Consider the following 17,482-nt stretch of genomic DNA (forward strand, 5'->3'; position numbering starts at 1 on the left):
TTTTACAAGGACTTCTCTTTTTGACTTAAATTTATTTAAAAGGTCACAGAGTCCCCAAGAACAGTCAAGCTCACCGTGGAAAGAGTACCATGCAGTGCGTCCGAGACAACCTTCCAGCAGCCACACAGTGAGCGTGTTTTCCGCTACGGGTAACATCCTAAGGGGAACTGGGGCGCAGGGCCTCCCAGCCTGATGGTCGCACTTGACGGTGCGAGCTCGGGACAGAGCAGATGGGCGGAGCCCGAGCACAGCTAGTTAATACCAATCTCCTTGTTATCCTCAATAAACCTCGTGAATGGACGGCTGGCTCCCGATTCCGAGTTTGCTTTGTCCAAACCCACCACGGGTGGACTACCGCCGGTGCGCGCCTTGTCCATCCCGGCGGTCAGAGAACCCAAGGGGGGGATGGCGCTTCCACCGAGACTTACTGGGAGCTGGGGGAGGCCGCCATTCTGGATGACAGAGATCTCATTGTTCTTCATGGCCAGACCGTTTGTGATAGCTGCAGCATACTGGTTCCAAAAACTTGGGTCAACGTTCATTGCTCGCGCTGCCAGATCCTTCTGAAACATTTCGGAGAACTTCAGGGCATCACCACCCAGCAGAGCCATGGGGTTTTCCACCGACAGGCGGCGGCCGCGCCTCGCGGGGGCGTTATTCCACATGTGCGTGCCCATGTGCACCTGCGTGGGAGACACGGAGAGACAAGGCACAGGTGAGCAAGCCCAGCACCGGAGAGCGGTGCGCGTCTGTCTCCGCGCGGCCCACGTGTTGTCCAGAAACCCAGCACAGTGGTTTCGGAATCGGTTTCTGTTTCCCGCTCCGAGCATCAGTTAGGGACAACAAAACATTGTTGGGCGAGCTTTTCTGAGCACCTTATATTTAAATATGCAATATTTCTCTTTCTACAAAAAGCAAAACCAGTCACTGTCTTCATGCATGTTTCTTTCACTGGATGAGCTTGACACAGTAAGGTTCCCCCATACGGTGGACAGTCCACAGGCCACCCGCGAGGTTGCAGAGCTCGGAGGGCACAGAGCCTTTTGCCCCTCCTGCCTCTGCCCTGCCCCCCTGGAGGGCCGTGTACTTGAACTCCCAGCTTCCCTGGGCCCCACAGTCACTTTCCCCCTGACGCCGAAGAAGCACCTGGGGCCCGTGTGGCCAGCAGAGACTTCCGGCGGCTCCTGTCCTACCAGGAAGGAGCGGCCACAGGTTTCGAGCTGTTCACCGTCTCTGAAAAGTGCACCGCGGCCCGGACAGACACGTGAGGTGGACAGAACGGGGCATGTTTAGCTAAGAGTGCTCATTTAGCATCTTGTCCACACGCCACCTTCCAGGGAGAATGGACAGTGTGGTTGTAATCTTAAACAGGAACCCTACACTGGCCCTCACGCTGGGAAGCTTCTCCCCAAACGCCGGCCGGCCCCTGTCGGCAGCCAGGTGGACGAAGGCAGAACCGAGTTCTGGCCTGTGCCCAGGATGCGCATTATATTTATCTTGAGCGAGTGTTTAAAAGCCCAGCTTATCCTGTTGTCCTGGTTCCGCCCGATTCAAGACGGCGCCAGGCCCCGCGGCTGAGCGCCCAGGAGCAGAGCCTGCGGGGTTGGTCAGCCCGCAACTGGCGGCGCGAGCCCCGAGGGGAAGCCCGGCCTGCGCGGGCGGGCAAGCCGTCCCTACGGCGCTCGGCACCTGCTCCTTCGTAGCACGTGCGCACGCCCGACGCACAGCACGCACGCGCGACACGGGCTCGCGCACGGCTCCCGGGCTCCCCGCAGGCGCCCTGCCCGCAGCGCGTACGGGGGCGGGGCCGACCCCCTGGGGCTCAGCCCAGCGCCCCGCGCGCCTTACCTTGAGGTTGCCCTTGGTGGTGAAGGCCCTCCCGCAGATGGTGCAGCCGAAGGGCTTCTCTCCCGTGTGCGTGCGCTCGTGGATCTGCAGGGCGCTGGCCGAGGAGAAGGTCTTCCCGCACGACTGACAGTTGTGCTGCTTGGGTGTCCGGCGTGGCGGGGGGGCCAGCATGGGCGCGAGGCCGGGGCTCATCACCGCCGGAGGCCCCGGGGGCACCTGCACGGCGGCCGGCAGCGGCGGGCCCTCGCCCAGCGGGATGGCCTTGCTGTGCCCGTTCACTTCCATTTTGATCATGGCGGGCGCGGAGCCGGCAACCAGGCTAGGAGTGGTTTGGCCGGGACCTAGGGCAAAGTCGGGGTCACAGAACTGAGAAGGCGGCTCGCTCAACGTGTGCGTCAGTAAGTGCTGTTTTAAATTACCCACAGTGGAGCACCCGCGCCCGCAGAGCGCACAGAGAAACGGGCGCTCCTTAGTGTGACTGCGGTGGTGGATCTCCAGCGCGCTCCTGCAAGCAAAAGGCTTGCCACAGACACGACACACAGTGCCCGGACACTTACCCCGTTCTCTGCTCAGGAACAGCAGGCTAAAGGGGGCCTCCTCCTTGATGGCCGGCCGGCCGGGCGGGGCCGCCGTGAGGTCCAGCGCGCCTCCGTTTTCGGGGCCGGGGGCAGGGCTGTCCGGCCTTTCGGTCTTTAGAGGCGCTTCCTGCGGCTCCTCCTGGTTGCTGAGGCCCGGGGACTTGGAGTGCAAGCTCTCGCTGTTGCTGTTCATGGGCGACAGGGCGTGCATGGAGGACGAGGACTCCGACAGGGCCGGGCTGCCCGCGCTCCGGCTCTCCAGGTCGCCCACGGCCGACGAGGAGTCGTTGCTCAGGTGGTCGCTCTCCCCGGACCCGTTCTCCATGGCCTTCAAGGCGGTCAGCTGCGGGCAGCTCATGACCGAGTCCATCATCTTCATCTGGTTCTCCAGGGCGGCGATGCTGGAGATGACAGAGGGCGGCGAGGGCGGGCAGGACCCCGCGTAGCACAGGAGCGGCCTGGGCGCGTCGCCCGCGGGCTCCCGCAGCTCGGCGTCGTCCTCCATGGAGTTCTCGTCCGCGTCGTCGTCGTGGCCGCTGAGGGCCTCCGCCGCCTTCTCGCCGTAGGGGAGCTCGGCGTCCATGGCGTCCGGGAAGCCGTCGGGCAGCGGCGTGTTGGGGATCTGGCCCCCCATGTGCATGCGGATATGCTGCTGCAGCACCACGGCGTTGGTGAACTTCTTCTGGCAGATGGGGCACGAGTGCTGCACCCGCAGGGGCGGCTTGGCCCGGTGCACCCCGAAGTGCGTCTTCAGGTTGCCTTTGGTGGTGAAGGCGCGCCCGCAGATCTTGCACTTGAACGGCCTCTCCCCCGTGTGCGTCCGGTAGTGCATCTTCAGGGCGCTCTGGCAGCTCAGCACGCGGTGGCAGATGACGCACTGGTTGGGGTCCGTCATCTTCTTGTCGATGTTCTCCACCAGCTGCTGCAGCTTGGACGTCTCTGATGTTTGCATGGAGTCGAGCAGCCCCCCGAAGGGAAACTTGGCCTTGAACTGGTCGGAGCCGGCGGGAAGGACCGGGCTGCACAGGCCTGTGGAGATGCTGTTGTCCGTCAGGGCCGCGGATGCGGACGTGGTGGAGACCTGCCCGCCGCTGGGGACCTCCCCTGCCCTGGTGTTCGGGCAAGGCAGGCTCACGGGCTCGGTTTTGGTCAGAGAAGACCCGCTGAGCGCTGGCTGTGGGGACTCGGCAGTCCCTGGGAGGCCCGACTCAGAGCTGTTGACGCCAGGGGACAGAGAGGTGCATTCGCTAGATGCGGGGGAGGGCCGCTGCGGGGAGCGGCTTGCAGGGGTGAGGCTGGGGGAGTCTGCGTAGCTGCTGACCCCGGGGATGGTGGGCGGGAGCTGCAGCCCAGCCGACGTGGGCACCGTGGGCAACACGGGCTTGCTGTCCAGCCAGGTGGTCACGGGCTTTTCTGGAGGCAGCGACATCCCATAGGGGATGCCGGAGCAGGTGGGCACGTTGTCCAGGTACTCCGGGACGGGGTAGGGGTTCATCTGGATGTGGGGGTACTTCTCCTTGTGCCTCTGAAAGTGGACCTTCAGATTGCCCTTGGTGGAGAAGCGGTTCCCGCAGACGTTGCACTTGAAGGGCCTCTCGCCGGTGTGGGAGCGCAGGTGGATCTGCAGGGCGCTATCGCTTCCGAACACCTTGGCACAGAATCGGCACTTGTGCTTGAAGAACGGGTCCTCGGTGCTGGCCTTGGGCTCGAACACCGACACGTTCGGGGGCTTGCCCTTGCGGTGCTTCATGAGGGCGGACAGGGGGTCCAGCGCGTTGGCGGTGGCCGCAATGCTGACCAGCGGGTTGGGGAAGATGACGCTGCTGGCGGAGGTCTGAGGTAGAAGTGGGTTTGGCAGGCTGGGGGCTGAGCTGAGGAGGGGCCCTGGCCCCAGGGCGGGGGGCGTGGAGGCGTTCTGCGGCTGTGAGTTGCTGCTGGAGGTGCCGGCCGCCAAGGCCGGGGCGGTGGAGGCCGGGGCCGCGCTGGAGGACGCCGGCCCGCTAGCCTCGGCGGTGTCGGAAGGGCCCCCGCTGGGGACGTGTGGGGTGCTTGCCCCGGAGGCCGGCTGGGACAGGTGCTGGGGGCCTTCGTAGGCAGCCGGTTGGGCAGTGGGGCCAGGAGCCACGGGCACAGGGGGGGCCCCGGCAGAGAGCTGCAGAGCCGAATGGGTGGCCAGCCCCTGGAGCTGGCTGGAGGCCGGCACCGGGGCGCTCTGAGCCGCTGTGGCTGCCCCGGGGTTCAGTGGCGGCCGCAGGGGCTGGCGGTTCATCATGGCCACCTGGCTGCGGATCTGCTCGATGAGCTGCAGCTGGTGAATCTGTTGCTGCTGCAGGGCCATCAGCTGCTCCAGGATCATGGGGATGGCCACCGCCGTCACCCCGCTGCTGGATCCCATGCTGCCTGCAGCCCTCGCGTTCTGGGAGAACTGCGCCACGGCCACCTTGGTGCTCAGGAGGGTCTCCAAGGTCACGTTGGTGTTTGGCATGCTGTATGCGGCCACAGGAGCTGGTTCGGGGATCTGAGGTAGAGGCGGCTTCCCTGGGTGTGAGGGGCCCGGGCTCTGGAAGCTTTTGTCTCCAGCCGGCTCGGCTTCCATGGGCTCCTCCTCCTTCTCGGGGGCCCTCACCTCACCGCCCTCGCCGTTCTCTGCGGGGGCCGGCTCCTCGGCAGCCTCGCTCTCCGTCGGGTCACTGGGAGAGCTTGCTGGGGAAGGTTCTGGAAACTCCTCGGACGGCAGTGCCGGCTCATCTTCATTCACAATCAGCACCAGCGGGTTTTTAGTGCAGGTCTTCTTGTGCTCCAGGAAGTCCGTCCACTTGAAGAACTCCGCACAGCACTTCTCGCACACGTTTGTCTCCTCGCCTCCGCTTCTGCCCTCGCTCCCGCTGTCCCCATCGTCGGCCCCGTCCCCGGGGACGGCTACAAAAACCAAGAGATTACGTCAGCCAGAGGCTCCTGAGACAACCACCTCCATTTCAAAATTTCGCACATAAGTAAAATCAATATTTTTTATTTTGTACAAATTACCCCACTTCAACATTCCTGACGTCCCAGAGTGTATATTCTATGACTCTTTCTAGCTGGCTAATCATTTTCTCAGCACAATCCATCAAATTATGAGGCTCTATCAATTGTGGATACTGCTTCTTAATGAAATTCCATAGAAGCCATTGATTTCCAATATTTTCATACAATCTTCAGCCACCCTGTCTGTTGGGTACAAAGCCAGCTTTCGATGGGCTCATTAGGATTCCCCCTACCATCGGGCTTCCTCATTTCCAGCAAAATTAGAGATGCCTTTGCCATTCACTTAACATTGCTAAACTAATCTGTAACCTTTCAAACTCACGTCAGCACCGGACAGGGGAGCCGGCCGCCGTGACTCTCGCCGGGTTGGACCGTGAGATTTATTGTCTTTACACGGCACAGAGACATCACACATTTAATGTAATTCTATAGAACCTTTCAAATCAATGGGCATTTATTTCACGTATGAAACTTCATCTAAATACTTTCATCGGTAAATTTAACAACAAAGAGAATATAAGCACTTCTTACATCCCTGCTCAGAAAAATCGTCTCCTGGAGTCCTAGTTTGATCAACAAATCAATCCCGAATCTTCTCAGCCCTTTGTACCTTCCTCACGGAGAGGGCACATTTCTACATTTTAGGATTTGCAAAAATGAGTATCATCCATATAGTCTGGGCCTAAAATTAATCATGTTTAATACAATTAATTGGCTCTGTCAGATGCAATATTTCTTGACGAAATGAACCAAAATTATATGTTGTTGTGATTAGCCAATAGAGTTCGGCGGTTTGTTAACAAACTAGAAATTATATATTTAAAGTTCATTTATGTTGACATGTTTAACATGAGAATGTTGTACTCAGACACACTTTTTGTACCTATTTTCATCTATTCTCATAGAAAGACTTGGCAAATTATATGCTTGCGCCATAGTGGAAAACCCTCTAATTGGTTACACATGTTTAATTACTGTTGTGGGCAGCTACTTCCTGACTTCCCGTACCCTCTTGTGCCGAATAACAACCATGTTTAATGAACAGTTCTAATTCACACCTGATCAAATAAATAGCCATCCAGGAGCGAGGAATCAGCACACGAGCACATTCCTAGCTCCTATTTTTTGGTAGCTGGGATGAAAGGTAATGGTCGGCAATTACTCAGGCTCGATGTGCTGGCCTACGTATTACTGACTCGTAACTGCTTTTCGTCAACTTACAGAAGGAGTGACAGCAACAAATCAGTTTGAACAGAGACAAATGACAGCTGCAGATCAGCTCTTTGTTACCCTGCACAGCTGAGTGGGAGAACAAAACATCCTCAAGTTTGTGTCCCCGGAAATAATCTGCTGCCGTAACAGCGACAAATATACTTGCTAAGAAGTCTCCATATTTTAAGACAAAATGTCTTTTTTGGGTTTTGGAAAAAGAGTAACTTGGCCCTGATTTTAGTAGAGAAATCTGATTTTTAAAAAAAATCCTGTAAAAACACTTAGTCCCTCTACAGGGAAGAAAATAAAAATATTTTTCGAGGCTAGTCAGCTGCTCTCCACGAGGCCATTATTTCCAGGTAATTTATACATGCCTTTAAAAAAATTATTAGCAGTGTTCAATTAGCATTTTCTTAACTGGCTAAACCATCTGAAGGGGGAAAAGAAGTTAGAGCTTGCAGCCCATAAAGACATGCTAGACTCTTAAACTAAATTCAGTGCTGAAGATCAGACTGCACGAAGTCTCATTACTGTATAAGGAAGGAATGTAATAGGTGTCTATAATGAGGTTGAATATAGCTGGAAGCAAAGACACAGCTGATTTATACTGCAGATAGGCACATTAACAAAATAAATACTTGGGAGTACTTAACTTTGCTCAATGTATGCAAAATCTAATTTTAAACATGCTAAGGTTATAGAACAGGACAAAAAACAAAAAAAAAACACAACTCCTGAAATCTTCAGGTAAATAGTTCCTGATACAGTAAGTAATCCGGCTGGAATCAATGTTACACTGTATCGTAACTATTGTTAACTATTCTAACTAAACACAGAATAGAATATTTCTTAAGAGTTCTTTCCAATATTTAAAGCTATGATATTAAAGGCTTGCTATAATCTTGTAAAATAAAAATCTTGTAAAAAAAGATTTTTATTTTAATACTTTTAAAAGAGAAAAATACCAAGAAATTCAATATTGGTAACTTGTTGAAATATTTTCTACCTTTAACTCCTCAGAGATAAAATGTGTAATCATAGGGCACAGAAAAGCATTCACATGGTGTAAACATTTAAAATTTTATGCAATTAAACACTGTGTGGATCTTATTCAAAGAATGCTTTTTCTTTATGTGGATTATGTGTTAGGGACAATTCACTGCATAAATGCTTACAATTAGGCTGACTGAAAGTGCGTTCAATGTTAGAAAAATTAACTTAATTGTAAATAAATGATACCTTACAAATGAACATTTCCCAGATATTCTGTGTAAAAAATAGGTGAAATACAGAAATACTATTCTTGTTTTACACTGTTTTCCTCAGAGCTTAAGTGACCCAAACAAATCTCTATTTACTTTAAAGATAACTGTTTAAGTTTCCATTGGTCTTTCATGCGCTAGGACTTTTAGGGTTCGCATCCAAATTCGTGGAAGCTGGGACGTGTCCTCCTAGGTAATTTCCTTCCCCCACGGGCGGGTCTGCAAACACCACAGGTGTTCCTCACCCACAGAAACTGCACAAAGCATCTCAGCCCTTCCTACCAAATAATAAGCCATTTTGTTTAATGCAATTATAAATGATAATTACCTAAACGTAATGAAGATATTCTTGTCAAAGCAGAATACCCTTCCACTTATATTCCTTTAAAATTGAAGCAAGAAAGCAAACCTGCAGAGGAAATTGTGTAAAAATGGCATTCTGGCCATTTGGACCTGTTAACAGTTCATTATGTTAATGAACCTAACAAGACAAACAATTGTTGGATCTTATAAGCAAAGTTTCATAATAAATTTGCCTTTTAAAGCTAAAACATAGTTTAAAAACTACAATTAGTGAAGGAAAAATTCTTCAAATACAATTTGATTTCTTACTTGGAGCAAATAATTTAGAATCACCACCTATTTTTGTTTTGTTTTGTTTTTTTAATTGGGGTCTGTGCAAACACAACAGGACCCATCGTTACTCTCACTTGCTAAGATTATTCACTACCAAAGTAAGCTAGGATTATTTCACTACCAAAATCTGAAGGTGATTCGCATTCCATAAAAGTTAGAGAACCGCACATTTCATGAGATAGTCTTGAAAACAATGCATACGAATAAAAACTCTATTTCATTATGGAATTGTAATCCTGGTTGCATGTTTTGAGAACGGCATTACACAACAAGCATGAGCACTTCGCCTGACTTGACCGGGAGGAAATAACCCAGATGAGCCCATCTCACCAGGGGCAGAGCTTGTAGAAGGAGGAAGACTGCGGGCAAGTATAAAGGGAAAGCATCGACTTCTGATGTGTTCAGAACAGAGGGGGCATAAAGAAAGTTGTTCTAACTTGCTGTGGCAGCTCTTCTCACTACCAGGATTCAATGTATGTGCTAAAATGGCAGCATTCGAGTCTTCTTCTTTTTGAAAACCACTTTCTCTAACAAGAAAACCCATATGGAAAACTCTGAATGCAGCTCACAGTTTAGGGAACTTCTAACGCCCTTTAACCCTGCCTTGTTTGAAGACAACACTTGTTTGGATGTACAAGCATGCCGCCATCCTGTAGTTAAATTTACATTTTTTAAATTGGCCTTTGTAGTTAAAAATAGAAGTTATTACATCCATTAGTGAACATGGCTTCAAATTTTTATTTCAAGGTAAAAGCATGTCAGTGAGCCAGTGTAACAACAGGACAACCCTCGAAGGGCGAGGAATTTATTTCCAAAGCAATTGGAAATTGTGTCTTAAGGGAGGGGGTTTGAAAAACAAGCATTAGAATCATTATCATTATTGTCAAAGTAATTTATTTTCTGCATTCTGACTGTTCAAGGACGGAGACACCTGGGGTTGTAAACAGGCCAGGGATGAGGCAGGAATTTACAGGGCCCGGCGTCACCAGCACAAGCCAGGAGCCTGCTCAGCACCTCGCCCCGCGACAGCACGCAGGCAGGACCCTCCCTTCCTGGTTAACAAGCACGTCTGGGTCTGGTCGCCGCTCCTCTGGCAAGCGCCCCGCGGATCTGAGCCCGCTGCGTATCCGTGTGAGGAAGAGCTGTTCTGGGAGGAACTCTCCTTGGCTCATGTCATCCGTGGCCCAGCCATGCTTCAAGCTGAATTGGTTCTCCTGAACGCGGTCAGGAGGAGGGAAGAGAGGCTGAAAGATAAAGCTGTTTCAGTTTACGAGAGGAAATGTGTAATTAGTTCACAGCTATCCCCACACTTGCTATTTATACTGAAGATTTTCAGGGTTTCTATCACTGTTCAAATATTCTGGAGCAGGTTCTACAGAAGAAGGAAAATGGGTCCCACAGTGTTTTAGAGAAAGCCTCTAACAAAAGGATAGCTTCGATGGCAGTCTTAAAAATAGATGGATTTTTTGGTCTTCTCACTAATAAAACACACAGAGAATGTTTACGAAAACTGTTTCTGTTCTTAGGAACAAACCCCTCAGTGTGAGAGGAGCCCCCCAAAACGGTTTCATTTTTCTGTGTTAATTCCTGGTCTGTTACACGATATGCACGGATCATGTTTTCACTATCTGTAAAGGCACACTACGGTCTTCTCAAGAATGACGTGGCAGAAGACAGGCAGGATATTTACACCCGGGATGATCTTTTTAAGGCCACAAGTGAAAAGCATTGTTGGAATATATTTAAGAACATCTGAGACATAATGCTTCCTTTAAAAATTTCCAACTACAGCTCCTCGCAAGGCTTTTCAATTTTCTCTCTTGAGGACTACGGTGCCTGGTAAAGTAAGCTAAGCGATTACAAACACATAGTAGATGGGTGTTTCATCTTTTTGTGTATCAACCTCAAATGCTCACGGTTACTCTGCTACACTTTTGCTACCTATTTTTAATTCCCTACAATTAACAAAAAGAGAAGCAGAACTAGTTCAGTATGGGAGAAGGGATGTTAACTTTTCCACTTTAATTAGTAACTATAAAATGCCACGCGAGTCTGTAGGAAAGGAGAAGGTACTTTCTGCTTTGCCTTTACCATCCCTTAAAAATCTAGAAAGCATTTTTCAAGTTTTCCTAAATTGTTAGGAGACACTTATTTTCTTGCAAATTAATTCTTTTTAACTCCTTATGATAGCTTTGAATCCCATAAAGAAAGATGAATTATCACATACTGAGCCCAAGCTGTGAAACAGGAGGAGACAAATAGAGACCCCTACTGTGTTTAACAATGTAGAAGAAATTCCAGACGCAATAGAAAAATTTTGTCCTTTTCCCCAGACCTCCAGGCTTGTGTGCACGGAGCTGAACAGTGGAGGGCACTCTTGTTATGCTGAACGCCAGCACTGACCGGCACGCGGGCTCTCTCCGACTCAGTGGCCCACATCTCAAATTTGTTAAGTAACGACCACCTGTGGCACAACCACCAAACGTCTTCTGTTTAAAACATTTGCAGCTTCTAATCTGTGTGGTGAAGCACCAGGGAGGGAAAACACTGTTTCCTTTATGGACACACGCAGATGGAAGCAGCCACAACACACACTGGCTTTAACTGGGCCCGGACGCCGCGTCACAGAGTAAGATGCGGGTTACGCTCGAGGCGTGTACAGCAGCTCTTTCGTTTGGATGCTGTGGGGCAGGCACGCCCCGGAGGAAAACACACGCATCACCATCCGTGCCCACACACGCGAACACTCCCGAAATAGGTCAGCGATGCAAGCCATCCCCACCCAAATTTGGTGAGGGGCGAAAACAAGGTTTGTGCAGGGTCTCTTTTGCTTCAGATGAGGACGGTCTCAAGTCCGACCTGACATGTGCCGTTCCCCAGCGTGCCTCCTCGAGGGGCCTACGCTACTACCCTCGCCCACGCCAGTCAGTTTTCAAATCCACTGCACATAAAATAATAAGCACAGCCACTTAGGCGTACAAACACACCTGGGTCCAAACAGCCTGGAGAAGCAGGAACTGCACTGTGTCCAGGAGCGAGGCTCTGATGAACTGTAACCACCTTGCCCCCGGGCTCAGGTTATTAAATCATTCCCATTATTTGTCAGCACTTTACCGCTAAGTTTATACGTATGCACAAAATCCTCTGGGGAAAGCCACCGCCCTGGGCCGGTGAAGCCCGCTGCTCTGCACGCATCGGAGCCGCACAATGGAATTACCAAACGGTGCTGAGAAGAGGTCACTCTCGAGAGGAGGACCAGGGAAGCCGGCGAACGCAGACCAAGTGCTGCAGCACCTGCAGGGTTAATTAAACAGTTCAAGATGTAATAGCCACACAAAAGAAGCCCGTTCTCTCTTCCTGAAGAACTATAAACACTTGTGCTGAACGAGATGGGCATTTGATAAGCCGTGCAGCACGGAGCCGACTCGTGGGTCTAGTTAACACTCAGACTCAGTGTTAACACTTAATAGAACAGTGTTGAGTCCTGTTGCCAAGGTCAACAGCACAGATGCACTAATTGTATTATGAGCTTGACATCTAGTGGCCACCCCTGGCAGGGCAAAGCAGGCAAAGGTTAAATCAGCAAGGCCTGTCACGGCGCCTCTAACCACCCACCTTCGGGGAGCGCCAGGCGGAAGCTCCCACACTCCGCAAGCCTACCTTCCACAGACCTCAGGCCAGGCCCGGCTCGGCTCGGCGCTGGGCGGCCAGACGCTTTCCGGCAGAGCAGGGGGCAGGGAGCCACATGGCCAGCCTGGCCAAACCGGGGGTGACTGGAAAAGACAGGCCCACGGACGACAGGATTTAGACACCAGGCTGGTGCCCGGCAGGTCTCTGGTGGACAGTTCTGCCGCCGGGTCCCCTTTAATTAACAAACAAATCAATCTTAATCTCTCACATAAACAGAGCCCGTTACGTTATTTCATTATTTCAATTAATATTTTACACTCTCTGTAACGTGACCGGACCTATTTGTTTGCTTGGAAATCACACTGACAGTTAACTATAGTTTAAGTCATGAAAGTGTCCAAATTACAAGAGAAAAATCTAAGGTCAGGGCTTTTTTTTAAATATAGAGGTTTATATAAAGTAATATTAGAACACTCAATTTTACATAGATTTTACTTATGCCTGATTTTGTATGAAATGTGAAGCAACTTAGCATACGCTGTCATTACAAACCTGTCCCAGGACTAGCAGGATCAGATCACATCTTTAGGAGACGAAGTAACATATTTTGGTCTTATTCTGGCAACTAGTCAAGAAAATCATGTGGGAAAATAAAAATTAACATAAAATAAAAAACCCTGTTATAAATATTATGCAAAAAGTATCCTCCTTAAACTATTTTGCAACGTTAAAAGATGGTGCATAAGGTCATCAGCAGTTAAGACTTGTTTTACTTAAAAAAAAAAAAAAACAAAACCAAACACACCAAAACACCCTGTGTCAATTCTCACACTTAAGAATGCTAAATTCTAAATGATGTTCAGCACACACAACGGACACCCTGGCTGCTTCTTTGCTGAATTCCGCCCCCCCCCCCCCATGTTCTCAGAGCTACCTTGAGATGAATGGTAAAGCCTCTTAGAGACTGCGGTTGAAAATGAAATCTGACCCACTTTTGCCTGCTTTTGCCATCATCTTGTATACAAAAAAATAATCAGCTTGCTAAGTAATTCCTGCTGTTGGTACATGCCTTCTTCTTTTTCTGGCTCTGAACAGATCTAAAAATACTGGATTATGCATGTGTTGTGGAAGTTTAAAATGTACATAAAAACCCCCTAACTGCTACAAAATCAGTTCTTTCTCTGTAAGGTGGGAATTGGCATGCTTTTTGTTGACCACCAAATGATGCATTTTTAAATAGTTAAGTTTTTAAAATGTTATTTTAAAAATAAATATTTGCAAATTCTTCTTTTCCTCCCCCGCCCCCCTTAGTTACTTTTCACCTTTCATGTTTCAGAGAAAACAATCTGCCTACGAATGGTAGAAAGTGGCTTCTGTATTGTTTGCTTTTGGAATGCTGAATTGTAAATGTGTGCAGTGTGGGCTGGAGGGGGGGGTACTCAAGGCAAACCATGCATATACAGATAAAAGAAAAAAGATCTCTTCACCGAGGGCTGGTGGCCTTCTTTCCCTTAATTTAAACACAGTCTGTGAATACCACTGGTAAATTCTTAAATCACACGCTCACCACATTTAAAAGGATTTTTAAGATAGCCATACGACTGTAAGTTGGCAGAAAATAAAAACACACTTTGAAACAATTAGTGCTAACAAACAAAATACAGGATGGCAAATTGGCTTAAATTATAACATCCTTTTGTTCTTCCTTAAATACATATTTTCTTTCTAACGACAATAAAATACATCTTTATTAAATTGTATTTTATACAACAAAGGACAACAATATCACACTTTTTAAAAGTTCTTAGTAGGAGTGTAAGTGCTGTTCTGTCAGAAGTTTTAATTAATTTTTCTTAGAACAAAAATATTCAGCTGGCTCAAAAGATTTCATTATCCGTGGCATATATTTAACTGAATTCTAAAGCTGCATCACATTTATTTCTAATTTTTCAGAAACAGGAATGAAATAATTTGCAATTTTAAATGATAGTTCTTACAGAGAAAGTAAGTCTCAGGCATCCTTCAAATAAATTTTACAACAGGATAACTTTAGAACTTAACACCAACCATTATTACTTTTTCTCATTTTAGATACGTCATATTTCATTTCTTCCATGATGAGGTTTGGGTAACACTGATGCTATTTTTGGATACCTATATTTCATTGCTTGCCTAAAAACCAAAGCCTGAGAAATAGTCATATTTTTTAAAGAACCAATCTCTTTTTACTGTAAATTAATGTGACTGTGCTCCTCTGCTCTCCCCCATAGTGTACTAAAAATTGTACGTGTTTTTCATGGCATTATCAATAGCCTTCAATTTTACTTCATGCATCTACTGCTTTAATTAATATGTCACGCCCAAACTGATACAAAAGAACTATTTACTTTGTCTCTAAAACACTGTAAACTAACTTAGCTCTCTTATAACTTCATGCAGTCTGTTTCTTTCCATTGCATTTAACAAATTTACAATTTTGAGAATATCTGATTCATGCTGGAGTAAGGGAGTTTTCAGGACCCTTCCTCTTAAAAAAATATTCTAGTTATCTTACTAATAACGATCAGCACGACAAAGTAATACATCCATGAGCATTCCTTGAGTGAACGGAGAACAGAGTATCTTTTATACTCCATGAACAATCAGCTTCAGAATAATTAAATCAGAAAGAACTATTTTTTAAATAGTTTGCCTAAAGTACCTTTAAAACAATCCAGGAAACATACTACTTGACTAAGGCTCAGCCCCAGACAGGCTATTTCTGGCCTGTTGCAAAATATGATCAGGAACTGTGGCAATATCTTGATTACAATTCCCAAAGACTGTGAAAAACCCAAGCTTGACAAACTTTAATCCTACGATGGGTAAAAAGAAAAAAAAAAAAAACACAACAAACCTGAATACCTTTCACCTCTAAATAAATTCAGTAACAAGAGGAATTCAAAAGAGAACTTGTAAATAATTTACTCCATCTTAGGTTTTCAAATATAGGCTACATATCCCTCAACATGTTTACACTATTAGGCTCACCATGCTCACATTTCTGAAGTGAAATTAAAAATGAATAGCAGGGCCTCAGCTTGTTAATTGTTAAATACAAGGGGTTTTACTCTATTAATTAAAATATGCTTTAATAAAAGGAGACATTGCACATTTTGATAACGACCCTACAAAGCTGAGAAGTATTTACATTGTTGCATTTTGGGGCGGCTGTGAAAGCCGATTTTAAGCTATTCAGGAGCCACAATAATAAAGCTTTAAAATTCCTCACTGGGATGCAATGTAGTTCTTTTGAAGGAAAGACTGTCTTTCTCATTCGGCAGAAATAAATCCATTCATTTGATCATGTAGTCATTGAGGGCAATACAAAACAAACCAAGTGTGAGAAATTCTATGTGATGAAGTAAACAAAACAAAAAAAAATCCATTTCCATGACAAAAAGATTCTTTGTCCTTAATCTACCCACCATATGCAAGCGTTTCTTTTTAGCATATCTGCTGTTCTAATCTTGGGTGACTAGGCTACAGATAAGACTCCCTACCTCCACAGCGACAAAAAGACCCTAACGAGTTCACTAATTTTATTTAATTCACTAATTCCCACCGTGTTATAAGCATTTTCTCCCTTTCCCCATTCCGACGTGGACACATACCTGCTTTGCCAAACTTTACAACAGCATGTGATAAACTCTTAAACTCCTTTTTTTTTTTTTTTTTTTTGCACCGAGTCTCACGGTAAAAAGATGCGTCTCTGCCTCGAAACAACTTACAATGGGTTAATCACAAAAGTTGGCCGGCCTGTTTTTTCCAGGAGCTGCGGTCGGAGCTCCGCGCGGCTCCGGCGGCTCCGGCGGCCCGCGCTCCGGCCGCCCCTGGCGCACCCTGGGGACCTGCAAACGCGCGGGCGGCAAAGCGCAGCCGGGCCGGTCCCCCGCTCGCCAGCCTCCAAGTTCCGCGGCTCCTACCTTCCCTTCGGGATGCGGAGGGAGCTCCCGGCAGCCTACAGGCTGCAGAGGTGCCTGCGGCGCATCCAAGAGAACAGGAAAGGCCCGAGGAAACTTGGAGCCACCAGAAACGTGCCGGGTCCTACCGCGTGCAAGGACCACCCCCACGCCGCGGCGGGGCTCAGCCGGCTTAATTCCCAAGGCGGCCATTAGAAAGGCCAGGCGACACTGACTTCCTACTCGCCTCGGAACGGGATCCGGGCTCGTCGGCGCGCCGGGACCTCGCGGGCTTCACGGCCCTCGGGGCACACGAGGCGGCCGACAGCCGGCCGCGGTGGGGGGCAGGCCGGGGGTCAGGGCAGCGGCCCCGCTCCGAGCGTGCACCGCCCCGGGGCCGGGCTCCGAACAAAGCTAGCCCGGCGGCGGCCTCCCCGGCCCGCGTCCGGCGGTAGGTGAGCCCCGGACACGTCCCCGCTGCCGCGCCGGCCCGGGGGTCGCGCGGTCGCCGAGGCCGGGCCCAGCGTCCGTGCGCAGGGGCCCGGGGAGGGCATCGCGGAGTCGGCGGCGCGGCCCCCTGCGTCCCCCCAGCCCGCCTGCCCGGGCAGCTCGGGCCCCCAGCCGGCCCGAGCCCCGGCGCGTCCGCGCGCTGCGCCCCAACTCCGAGCAGCCGAACCAAGTTTACTTGCCCGCAACTCCGCGCCGCGCGCTCCGGGGAGGACCAGGGTTCCTGCGGCTGGCCTGCCGGGGCCGGGCACCGCGCACCGGCTCCGGGACCAGCAGTTCCCCCAGCCCGCGGTGCCCCGCGACCGACCCCCGCCGACCCGACCCCCGCGGCCCCTCACCGTGCTCGGGAGCCCCGTCCGGCGGCGGCAGCTCTTCGTCCGACTTGAGGTGCTGGGGCTTGGCCTGCTTGCGCCGAGACATGCTGCTAGCGGCGCGCGGGCCCCGAGCGGGACATCGGCATCAGCGGGGCGGCCGGCGGGGACGACACGGGGCGCGGGGCGCGGGGCGCGGGCGGCGGCGGCTGCGCGGGCCGCGCATGGGGCTGAGCAATTAGGCTGGTGAATAATGCATGGCCATTAGCGGCGGGCCGCGCCGATTGGCCGGTCTCCAGCGGACTCGGCGGCCTATGCAAATGAGGCCGCGCTCGCAATTAGCGGCCGCGCGGGGCGAGGGGCGCCTGCGGGACCCGGCGCGGCGGCGCTCACATCTCGGCCCAGGCGGCCCGGCGACTCGGCGCGGGCGCTCCTCGGGGCCCGGGGCGGCGGGCGCGGGGTGCGGCGGCCGCGCTGCCCAGGACGCAGGCGGCAAACTTTGGCGGCGTCCGCGCGGCGCCGTCTCCGCC

At 50.4% G+C, this 17,482-nt stretch overlaps 1 protein-coding gene across 1 annotated transcript; it reads right to left on the reverse strand.

The window, feature by feature from the left end:
* Window positions 1-251: 251 nt before the first annotated feature.
* On the reverse strand, window positions 252-17,061 carry SALL3 (spalt like transcription factor 3). The gene is made up of 3 exons (XM_044921199.1): window positions 16,980-17,061; window positions 1,849-5,345; window positions 252-683 (listed from the first exon to the last, which is right to left on the reverse strand). Exons 1-3 carry the CDS (start codon window positions 17,059-17,061, stop codon window positions 252-254), a joined length of 4,011 nt encoding a protein of 1,336 aa, XP_044777134.1.
* Between the last annotated feature and the right edge of the window lie 421 nt (window positions 17,062-17,482).

This window comes from Neomonachus schauinslandi, chromosome 14 (genome assembly GCF_002201575.2).
Source record: "Neomonachus schauinslandi chromosome 14, ASM220157v2, whole genome shotgun sequence".
Classification (NCBI taxonomy): Eukaryota; Metazoa; Chordata; class Mammalia; order Carnivora; family Phocidae; genus Neomonachus; species Neomonachus schauinslandi.